The 12,485-nt window shown below is 33.8% G+C and overlaps 1 protein-coding gene across 18 annotated transcripts in view; it reads left to right on the top strand.

Annotated features, from left to right (window-relative positions):
* Positions 1-12,485, top strand: part of PLEKHA5 (pleckstrin homology domain containing A5) — a 242,584-nt gene that overhangs the window by 194,696 nt on the left and 35,403 nt on the right. For 8 of the 18 annotated variants that reach the window (XM_067695814.1, XM_067695812.1, XM_067695822.1 and 5 more), the window contains 5 exons: positions 4,458-4,538; positions 9,693-9,728; positions 10,246-10,308; positions 11,713-11,793; positions 11,927-12,076. In XM_067695814.1, coding sequence (XP_067551915.1) covers positions 4,458-4,538; positions 9,693-9,728; positions 10,246-10,308; positions 11,713-11,793; positions 11,927-12,076 — 411 coding nt within the window. Of the gene's footprint in view, positions 1-4,408; positions 4,539-9,692; positions 9,729-10,245; positions 10,309-11,712; positions 11,794-11,926; positions 12,077-12,485 lie in introns of those variants that run through there. The other 10 variants (XM_067695815.1, XM_067695821.1, XM_067695824.1 and 7 more) reach the window with 3 other exon arrangements.

The raw sequence follows: 12,485 nt of genomic DNA on the forward strand, positions 1-12,485 counted from the left end.
AGTACTAATTAGTCTTTCTCTTGCTCTGATTCCTTAAAACAAAAATACATTAGCTATTAGCAGCAGTGCCTTAATGCTGCCTAGGATTCTTGTAGTAGTCAAACCAGAAGAGAATTGCTGGATAGTCCTTTTTTTTAAGAACTGAGCATGAAATTCTAAGGTGCTCATGGAGCATCACGTATTTGGTGGGGGGGAGGGGTGAGTCATATTTTACTGCTTTAATTCAAAAGCTGTTGTATAAAGTTTACGTAGCAAAAGCCAGATAGCATGTGTTGTTTCAGTGTAAATTTCAGAGATGATCAGTTTCTAAGTTTTAAAATACAGATATTTCATGAAACAAATGAACCTGTCTACGAAACAGACTTACAGACATAGAGAACAGACTTGTGATTGCCAAGGGGGAGGAGGGTGGGAGAGGGATGGAATGGGAGTTTAGGGTTAGCAGATGCAAACTGTTACATATAGGATGGATAAACAACAAGGTTCCACTGTATAGCACAGGGAACTATATTCAATATCCTGTGATAAACCATAATGGAAAAGAATATAAAAAGAATGTATATGTATAACTGAATCACTTTGCTAAACAGCAGAAACTAACACAACATTGCAAATCAACTATACTTCAATAAGATAGAGATATTTCAGAGGTGATTTAGTGAAAGAAATCACTAGCCTATTTCTAGGATCTATTTGGAGAGAAAGCAGATCTAGTATTTCCAATTCAGTAAATCTGGAAAGAGTCAAATTTCAGGCAGATCATTGAAATTGTTTAATGTGGACCACACTCCCATTGTGTGGGATCCTGAGTACTGTGTTTAGCTGGCCTCACCTGTTGCATGCCACGTGCAAGGAGAGTGCCACCACATACAGGACCATTCCCCTGTGCAGATTTTTCTTACAAGCCCAGTCATCCTAACAGCCCTTGGTCAGGTGAGTGTGGTGCCCAGGGGAATTCTGAAATACTTCTGCTGCTTCTGTCTGCAGATAGACTTATCCCATCTCTCTGGCTTGAGTAAAATGAGATTCCCAAGGAGTATGTAAGCTGAAGAACATTCACTGTTACCAGATTACATTTCACTTACTTCAGCACCTTGAGAAAGAACATTGTAGTTACTTCTGCCAAAAGGAATCTTTAAACCAGCCTGTCACCTTCATGTTTTAATGGTATTGTCTACATCAGAGATTTTCAAATTGCGCATTATAGTTATCTGGGAATCAGGGTCTTTTCAAATTCCTCAAGTGATTCTGGGTTAAGAACCACTGGTTGAAATAAGCTTGAACTTTGATTTCTGAAGTAGCCAGTAATAAAAAGGAAAGAAATATTAATAAGATAGTCATAGGTATTTACAAATGCATTGGGGCAGCTTACTTTTTTTAGTTAGTTAACATTTCTTCAGTCAATTTCTGACGTGGATACAGACTCATACGGCAGGATAAAGGTTGTGAGAACAGTTCTTTAGATCAGGGCCTCGCTGCACTAAAGGACTCCCAACAGCTTTGAACATGATACAAACACATGTGCTAAAATTTTTTCTTAACCTCTTTGTGTCGCCAAGGGGTGTTTCCCAGAGGATATAGTTGTTCCATTAATCTAGTTTATTTGGTATTTTTTTTTTTATCCTTGACTAATAACATTTATTTTTTAATGAGAAAAGCAGTATCTATTCAGTGGAGAAAATTTGGGAAATGTAGAGAAGTATATAGAAAAAAAAATAACGATCTGGTCCCACAATTTAAAATAATTACTGCTAACATTTTTCATTTCTTTGCTGTACTAAACTGTCACTTTCCAAAGATGCCTTCTAATTTTAATATTCTAGGATTTGATATATACATTTGAAATTTTTCATAATGAAAAACAGTTCCAGAAGTGATCTCTGAGACACTCTGTACACTTTAAATGTTATTTTTCGTTAGACAGAGAAAGACAGATACTCCATGTTATCACTTATATGTGGAATCTAAAAAGTAAAACAAACGAATGAATATAACAAAACAGAAACAGTCTCACAGATGTAGAGAACAAGCTGGTGGTTACCAGTGGGAAGACAGGAGTGGGGAGGGGCAAGACAGAAGTGGGGGATTAAGGTACAAACTGCTATGTATAAAATAAATAACCTACATGGATATATGGTACAGCGTAAGGAATATAGCTAATATTTTATAATAACTTTAAATGGGGTAAAATCTATAAAAATACTGAATCACCATTGCACACCTGAAAATAATATAATACTGTAAATTAGCTATACTTCAATTTTTTAAATTTAATCTTTTTTTTAATGTTATTTTTACTCTTAGTATTTTAGTTTCTCTGTTCCTAAATCAGTGTCTTCCTGCAAGATCCTTCTCAGTGACTTAATATTTAATGATCTTTGACAGGTAAATTAAAGAGTCATTTTTAAATCACAAATGTGGCTTCCCTCTATAATGTACATATTTACCCTCTCAAAGTACTCCACTAAATAAATCAAGCTTGATTACCCTTCTGCAGAAATCATACTGTCTCTTCTCCCTTTATAAATACATTTCAAGTAAACTCCTCAGGCCTAGAGGCTGAACACTAGTCATTGATCTGCTCCACTTAAAGGTGGGAGCCGCCATATTGGCAGACCCAGCCCTTTGACAGTGGCCTCTTTGTAGCGCCAGATTTCCGAGACTCCACGGCAGTTTCAGTTTGCCCTTGAGTGACTTTTACATTTGGATACTCTCTGACCTGCATTATTTCTTAAATATTCATATGCTCCTGACCTTTCTTTCAAACCCCAGCCCCTCTACCACCTCCCCCCAACCCCCCAACCTCTGAGTCAGGTACTCTTCTGTCTAATTTTCATGGCATGCTATTGAAAAGTAGCAAGTATAGATGAGATTGCTTTGAAAATCAAAATTAAATAATACTAAAAAATGAAGAGAGACTTAAGCTACCTATGTTATACAAAGTATGTATCAATGCAGTCAAATGATTGAGCCAAAAACAAAGGCAGTTACAACTGTTCCAAGATCAACATTTGGTTAAGATAAAATAACCAGCGTTCCTTTAAAATATAAGCATGTAATAAGCATTTTTTTTCTGCTAAAGAAAAATTTATATCTATAGTTGTCTCTTTACGTTACTTTCCAACACTGTAAAATTTTTTCCTGTACTGCATATCAACACAGTTCTTACCTGTGTGCATGAGATGTCACCTATAAATGCCTTGGTCCCTTATTGGATAACATTGGGGAAAAAAAGAAGTTTGAGTTCAACCGATGAGTAGATTTAACTGATGTATAGAAGTTTGAGTTTAATAAGTAAATGTGTAGATTTAAAAGCAAATTACTTACCTTGAATAAAACTTTTTAAAAGTAAATTAAACCAGTCATTTAACAACCAAAACAGGTATTATTGACATGAAACATTGGTAACTAGACTGAAAATAAAAATGTCTAGGTATAAAGTTTTCAAGATTTAATTTTTACTTATGCATTTAATCTTAATATTAGTAAATTTTTGTTGCAGATTTAGCTAACTCAGTAAAGTAGCATTTGTTAACCATGATAGAAATGCTTATTTTCTATAATATGGGGGATGAAAATTATATAAACCAAGTGTTACAAATTGCAATTATAAACAGACTTGTCTGCTTACAAATGGTACAAACTTTGTTGGCCTTTTACCATATATATATATATATATATATATATATATATATATATAAAACTGTCTTTTGAATGCTTTAATTCTTGAGTCCAGAGCCTGCTAAAATAAATATTTTTCTAGAGGCAGTAATTAAGTACAATATAGCTGGAAATGTGAAACATGGTTTCAGCCTTTTAAGGACCTAGGGAGATTCACTTAGTCTTTGCTGAATAAATTTTAGTTTGCATGTCTTGGAAATCATTCTACATACAGTGTTATACTTTGAGAAAATCCAAAATAGAGTATATATAAGTGTCTATCAAGATTAATAAAATGTGTGATTGTCTAAGTGACAAGATATATTATTATATTATTTGTAGAGAACTAAAATTTTTCTGAATAACCTTATAAAGAACTGAATATCATTTTAAGCTTTTTTTTTTACTATATAAGTAATTGATTAAGTCATGCCATTTTTCTCCTTTTAAGTTTATAGGTTGTCACCCTTTAGTTTATCCCTTGAATCTTGATGCTTTTATTATCTGTTCTAGTATTATAGGAATATTCATTAATTGACAATATTGGTTATGTTTATAAAGTAAAACCTTTATTGCAATTAGTAAGCTTTTTTGTAACCTTGGAAGTATTTTGTAACATTTAATACTTGTTTGAAATGGTTTATATTAAGTTGATTCTATGCAACCTTGGGATAATATGTAAACAACTGCACTATTAGGAAGATATTAAAGTAGAGGCTATATTTACAGTGTCGTCTTTCAAATCTAGCTATGCTGTAAACTGATGTTTGCTGTATGCTCCTCCTGATTTGAAATAGATGAAAGAAAATGAACCTATTATCACCATGGTTCACACAATGATTGAGAACTCGGCGCTAAGACCCCAACTGTACCAGCAAGTAAGGTCTTGGACAGTGAATGATACTGCTTTATCATCTGCAAAATCCCTCAGTGACAGTTTTGGTTTATCCTCAGAGTTACTCATAACATTAGTCTTTTTCTTATTCCATTCTTTGTTTCTGTCTTTTTGGAAAAAACGCAATTCATCCGTGCTTTTCAAGATGCTGCAGTTCTTAGCATGGCTTTGCTGAACATTTCGCTGTTGGATATTAAGTGTGCCATTTTCCTGAAGTTTTTATGCAGAGTATTTGATTGATATGTACTTGGAGGTCTGCAGTACACTTGCAAAATTTTTACGAACTTGCCGTTAATTTTGATTAACTCTAAAAGCATAACTGATTTTTAGGGAAAACTTTAAAAAATATTTTTTTCCTTTCAGGGGCTGCCTCCCTACCCCACCCCACCCCACCTCAATGTTTTAGGAATAGATTATATTTGTATGGGAGTTATTTAAAGGTTGTTTATGTACTGTGGTATGGTAAAAACTAAAGATAGCCATTTCTTACCATACTGGGAGTATCTTCTCCCCGTATTCTTTTCCCTCTTATGTAGTAGTCATCATGATCATCATATCTTACCCCATTCTTTTCCCTAACTCAAAATATGTGCCATGGAGTTGGCTGGCTTTAATTTAGGACCTTGGTAATCTGCAGATCTGCAAAAGAAGTCATGTTATACATTCCTCTCCAGTTTTTTTGTATTTCATGGTCTAAATGTTCTTAGCTGTGTGTTTTGCAACATCAGCTTCTTCCACTTCAACCCCCTCAAATAACTGTGGCCTACGACCTGTTACAGTATTTTAAAAATCATACAGAGGGAGAAAATTAACTAACATGAAAAATGAATATATATTTTGATTAAAATATGTAAAAGCACCTGGTAAAAAGAAGCACCTTGAGCTCGCACTGGCTTTAAAGGCCTCTGGTTTGCACCGGGCGCCTTGAGGGTCTGCATCATGGGCCTTGTAAACTGGGAGACTGAAACAGTTGGTGGGTGGGTGACTCATTTCTGAGCACAGTTTTCAAAACATTTAAAGTATGTTATGTGACTGAGCATAGTTTTTAATTAGCAATAAGGAGATAAAGTACTAAATATTTAAAGTTAAACAGCTTTTCTTTTCAAAAGAAAATGGAATCTTACCACTCCTTTTAAAGTCACCAGATTTTAGAATCTTGACACTTCATTCCAAAAAGCCACACTGACAGCCTTAGCACTTATTCTGGAATTGATACCTTTTTCAGTGTCTGAAGCTGTCAGCTTATAATTTTATATGATGCTGATTGATGTGAGATCAAAGGCCTTCTGTTTTAATAGGTTATGGTTTCATTTTTCACATTTTGTATATTTACAGTAAGAATGAGAGCTGGGATTTTCTGTTCCATTTGGTTTGGTTTTTCTTTTTTTATATTGATCGGTAATCAAGGTTGATGGTGCAGAAGTCATTGCTGATTGAAATCACTCAGTTGCACTAAAAGTTCTTACTGGAGTCCTTCAAAAATGTGGAGGTATCTGAGACTGGTCTTATATAGCATCAGTAACCTTGAATACTGAAAGTAATAGATTCATATAAACATATTTCCTCATCTTGATACTTGAAAGAAAACAACCTGATATTGTATAGAACAGGAAGATCTGAATGTGTAACAGCAGCAGCCATGCGTGGGTATGACATGGGCAGCCAGGTAATGAATATTGACTGTCAGTGCTATCAAATCTAGGGAGTTTTTAGATGATACTTTTCTTTAATCAGCCAGTAGTAAAGTACTTAATTATGGCCGAGCATCATTGGTAGATAAAAGTGACAGATGCATTTCTTAAACTCTGTTAATATAAACTTCTGTAAATTGAAATTACATCTTTTTTTTTTCTCCAGATTTCCATTATCATGTTATTATTCAAAGAAAACCTTTGTGAAAGTTTATATTGTACACCTGATGGTTTGCTTTTCTGACATTGCATTGCAATGCTGTGTTAATAGGTTCCTGAAATTTAGCTGAAAATAAAGTGGCAATATAGTGTTTTATGACCAGTTTTTCTGAATCATAGCCATTCAGGTTTTCTCTCAGGAGAACCTCTGTGTTTACATCTTCCTAGAAGAAGGAGGACACCTGAGAAATTACCTGGGCAGTAATTTTTTTTTTTTTTTTAATTGTTTGGCTGTACCACACAGCGTACAGGATCGAGTTCCCCGACTAGGGATCGAACCCACACCATACAGTGGAAGCGTGGAGTCTTAACCACTGGACCACCAGGGAAGTCCCAGTAATTTTCTTAAAATTAGTCAAAAAAAAAGAACCTAAAACTGAATCAAAACAAATGCTAAATGAGCTTCAAGTTGAAAAACTCCTCTGCGTTTATTAATCATTCTACCACCTTTCACGAGTACAGTTTTGTACCAGAATTTTTTTTTTTTTTTTTTTTGCGGTACGCGGGCCTCTCACTGTTGTGGCCTCTCCCGTTGCGGAGCACAGGCTCCGGACGCGCAGGCTTAACGGCCATGGCTCACGGGCCCAGCCGCTCCTCGGCATGTGGGATCTTCCTGGACCGGGGCACGAACTCATGTCCCCTGCATCAGCAGGCGGACTCTCAACCACTGTGCCACCAGGGAAGCTCATGTACCAGAATTTTTATAACATACTTAATATCAGTGAAATTAGTCACATGATAAATAATTGCTTTAAAGGTTACAGACTAATTAGCAAATACATACAGTCCAACGAGCATTTTTGAGTTTTCATAGAAATTAAAGTCTAATTTTATCAAATATTGCCCCAAAAGTATTTTTTTGTGTTTTGTATATATATTCATATGCTTTTAAAATATATATACACATATATATATTTCACATACTTAAAAAGGGATACTATAGAAAGTTGAATTTTAATTGGCAAAAGTGATTTTGTTTTAACTTAATGCCAAACCAGTTTTTAAAAAGATTAAAAGATACCTTACTATGAAAAAGTTCTGACTTTCTAAATATAATATACATATCCTTATATAGTCAGTAGTCTGTATAATAAGCTTCTCAGATTGAAGCTTGAGCACTGCTCAAGCTTATATAATTACTATGTAGCCCCCTTTCACTTATTTTTCTAGTGTTGCTGAGGTACCTCAAACAAACGTATTCAAATTCAGAGATTTTTTGCTAAAGATGAGTTTGAAAAATGCTAAAAAGTATTGCCATGAAACATTATTTCATGCAGAACTTGAGTTAATTAGAATATTCATGAAATTACATTTTTCTTATTAGTAGGATTTTCATATTGAGGACAAAATAGTAAACTTCAATTCTAGATGGAAATTTTTTAAATAAATTATATTCAGGAATTCCCTGGCTGTCCAGTGGTTAGGACTCTGCGCTTTCACTGCCATGGCCCGGGTTCAGTCGCTGGTCGGGGAACTAAGATCCCGCAAGCCATGCGGCATGGCCAAAAAATAAATTTTAAAAAAAAATTATATTCATCTCTTCTTAAGAAAAACTTCAGTAATTATTATCAGTAATGGGAAATAGGCCATGCTTAAAAGTTAATTATTTAAAGAATAATCTTGTTTTCTTATGCTTTCCTTCTGACAGGCAAAAGAGATGAATTCAGTATAGTGGAAGGTTGATTATTTTAAGATTTTTGTTAGTTGATATTTAATTATCTTTATTGAATAAGTTGATAAAAGGTTTAAATAAATTTTCATTGGTACCAAAAATATAGGTACAGCAAAATAAATCTAATATATATGTGTAATATTATTTCTATGGCTTTAAGGAGATACCACTCTAAACTTATAAGTACACAGTACACATCTTTCTTTTTTATAATATGGCAACTGATATGAAAATGAATATGCAGTAAGATTCCTTAAATAAAAATATTAAACCATTACCCTAAATATTTCTTACAAATTCTAAGTTTCCATTTTAAAATACTTGTCTTTTTTTCTTTTGACCGTGGGATATAGGGTACAAAGCATATTTTAATCTAGATATAGCACTAGCCACTAGTTATGTTCAAATTATGCATTCCATGGTTTAGTAAAGCTGTTTGGCGTTTAACTTTAAATATTAAATAAGCAAAGTATATGTAGACATTTAGTAGCTAAGGCTTTACATCTTTTATTTCTTAAAAATGAGAAATACTGATTTTAGCATTATCTCACATTTTTTATTCTGGATCTAAGCATTTTAAAACTTATTTTTCATTTCTTCCTTTTTTCAAGTGGGAATATAAATTATTTTCTTGGTTCTAGGTGCTTTAATTTAGAATGACAATTGACACTTCTCAGGACATATTCAGTGGTCTTTATTTTAACATAGTGCACAAGTATTCTGACTTTTGTCATTAAATTCATTTTTCATGTGATGTTCACTTCTATGAAAGTTTTGTGGCTTAATAATCACTGTGTATACCCCTAAGTAAGTCACAGAATCATTTGCATGAGGTACGTGAAAGCAGTGTCTTGAAGTGAAACATGGAAATCCAGGATTTATTATTGTATGTTTGGAATGCTTACATTTTTAATCTCCTGATTCCCACATTCCTAGACCCACTTAAAGTTATCTGCTGTTTAAATTATGCCTCTTGAGATGTAAATGTCAAGCAGTATTTTACAGACAGGTCATACATAGTTGTAACTTTTACATTCTTGTGCATTTGTATATGTATATACGAAATTTAATTTTCCAATCTAGAATGTAGTTGGGATACATTACTCCTATCCCCACTTGGAGAAAAAGTATACCATTTAGCAAACATGCAATGAGCCCCAATTACATTTTCCTACTATGTTTTTGTTACTGTCTAGCAGACAATATAAAGTTAAAAGACAAGAGAGATAGTGCAGTTTTGCCTGCAGAGGCGCTATGATGTGACCTGGGGTATAACTGATTGGGATGGCTTATTGAAATCTTGGTAAACACCATCAGAAATGAGGATTTGCTTGACCAAAAGATATTTGGAAGAAGCTGAAAAAAGGATGTTTAAATACACTGAATAATAATTCACTACAATATAATGAAGCAAATGGTGTCAGCAAACACATAACCAACTTTTTATGCAATTTGACTGTCCATAGTTTATAACGTAGGCTTTTAGTTTTAAGAGGTTTTTGAGTGCTTTACCCCTTTTCGATTAAACCCATCCTTTTCTTCCATTATCTTTTAGTTCTTAAGACAGAGGAACAAGATAAGTCTATATTGTGTATGTGTGTTTATATATTATGTATATGTATACAACGTGTTATAGGTTTTGTTAATAATATTGTACTAAGATGTGTTGGCATCTGAGTGTACACATACACAGTTGTGTGATTATGTGTATACCGTGAAGGTACGGTTTTGACTGTTGAAATATGCCTGATTCAAAATTTGATTCAACACAGTTGCTACGATTGTATTTGTCAATTTTTCATTTAAATAATGTGTGTCTCGCAAATGGAAAATGTAAGGTGCTGTATGATTTTGTTTGGCCAGCTTATTATTTTGTTTGACAAGCCTAAGTTAACATCATTCTTATGTATCTTGCATATTGTATCACTGTTAAATAATTTTCTATTTTTGTAATGATCTGTGTTTGAATTAAACTTCTAAAAGTATAAGAATCATTAAAAACCCATTTTTGTTACTGTTATATAAATCTAAAATATTAACTATAAGCTAATTAAATGTGTATTTTTAAAATTATTTTTAAAGTTGTTCTATGACATTTTCCCTTATAGCTGTCACAGGATGAATGTAGAGGCACATTATACAAATACAGACCTGAAGAAGTAGATATTGATGTACGTATTAGCATGCGATATATTATCAATGCTCTGTCATACTCTCTGGCAAAACACTGGAACTAAGCATGACAAAAAATTTCCTCTTCCTCTCCTGCCGTCCAAAATGACATCAAATAAGTAACGTTTTCTTCTTTTGCGCCAATTAAATCCTCACTTCCTGATTTATTCCCTGCCCACCCCACGCCCGTAGCAGCTGAACATAATTTAGAATCATTTAAATGAAAGTAAAGACTATTTCTTATATAAAATTATGCAGGATTGGAGACAAAGTAAAATTGTCTGTCATCTAGAGAAAGTATTAGCCTCAAGAAATTCTGTCACTGCATCCTTTGTTATTGTTGTTAATCATATTTTACATCACTGACGTCCCTATTTATATCTCATTCTTCCCTCCTTTCCCCTGGTTTTATTCCATTGAATTGTACCTCCTTCTCATTTCAGTTGTATCCCATCTGATGTAGCTTGAGTTGTGTTGTCTAACAAAGTTAAGGTGGTTACTTTTTTTTTTTTTTTTTTTTTGCGGTACGCGGGCCTCTCACTGTTGTGGCCTCTCCCGTTGCGGAGCACAGGCTCCGGACGCGCAGGCCCAGCGGCCATGGCTCACGGGCCCAGCCGCTCCGCGGCATGTGGGATCTTCCCGGACCGGGGCACGAACCCGTGTCCCCTGCTTCGGCAGGCAGACTCTCAACCACTGCACCACCAGGGAAGCCCAAGGTGGTTACTTTAATGGATAAATGGCAAAGAAAGTGGAATCTCAAATTTCTTGCTTTCTTATCATTATGCAGTAACGTTTGGGACATAGTTACAGTTTGTCCAGGGTTTTTATTTTCAGACATGCAGTGAACTGGTTTATTGCGGGATTGAAATTTTATTAAAGTACCCGCTCATATTTTTATAATTTAATAAATTGGGGTATTACCAAGAATTTAAAACATTAAAACTATTGAAAGTGATTTTTCTCCATTAGCAATGTTTTTAGTTAGAAGCGATTTTTCTGAAGAACATAAGAACATAATTTTAAAAATATAAAAACAGAATCCAGTCTGTGTTCTAATTAAGGACTGCATAAGTTACTTAACCTATCCAGCAGTTTGTAGAGAAAATATCTTAACCACATTAAAATGATTCATTAAAGTTATATGAGACTGCCTGATTACTAAGAATCTTTTGAATTATGTAGGTTAAATAGTATGGTTGAAATGCTTTTTCACTCTATATGCATTTTTTAAGCATTCTATCTTTAAAGGCTATATTTTAGTTTTTATTTTACTGATTGAAATAAAGACTGACCTAATTAGCTATTCCATGGCTGTTTTAAATGTGTTTTTTTTATTATGCCTAAATCCAATTACAGGGAAAATTAAAAATTGCTAACAAAAGATGTCTTCTCTTGTAACCTAGGTCAAGTTAAGCCGATTATGCGAGCAAGATAAAGTGGTACATGCTCTGGAAGAGAAACTTCAGCAGCTCCACAAGGAGAAAGTAGGACAATTATGTTTATTATCTACAATTGATGTTACTTTATATCACTATTATCAGGACACTGATAACTAAAGTAAAAAAGAATTAATTCGATGATGCAGAATATTAAGTGTAATCATTTTTATTATAATAGTACACGCTTGAGCAAGCTTTGCTGTCAGCCAGCCAAGAGATAGAAATGAATGCAGATAACCCAGCAGCCATTCAGACCGTGGTGTTACAGAGGGACGATTTACAAAATGGACTGCTTAGCACATGTCGAGAACTCTCTCGAGCCACTGCCGTAAGTAGCAGATTTTCTGTCCTAGTGAGAGTCACTGGAATGTTACGTAGTTCTTTTTTTTTTTTCTATTTATTTATATCTCTATTTAAGTGGGCTTTCTTTAGGATTTTTCTTTATTATAACAAAAATTTAATTTGTTATTAGTTAATAATAACAAAAACAAAGGGTGGTCTTTGTTTTTTTAATTAGTGGGGCTTTTGTTCTTTGTGAAATAGTTTTACAGAGAAGATAAATACACCTGGTTATATATTATGAAAATGAAAAGTTCTTAAGAATGTTAAAATTTATTGTGTTAAGAAAATAAATGTTTTATTATAATAATTTTTGGAAGGTAGTAATTGGATTCATTTAACCACCCATTTCAATTATAGGCTCCTGTGAAATGCTTTTAAGATGCTGTCAACATTAC

Source organism: Pseudorca crassidens, chromosome 11 (assembly GCF_039906515.1).
Source record: "Pseudorca crassidens isolate mPseCra1 chromosome 11, mPseCra1.hap1, whole genome shotgun sequence".
Lineage (NCBI taxonomy): Eukaryota > Metazoa > Chordata > Mammalia > Artiodactyla > Delphinidae > Pseudorca > Pseudorca crassidens.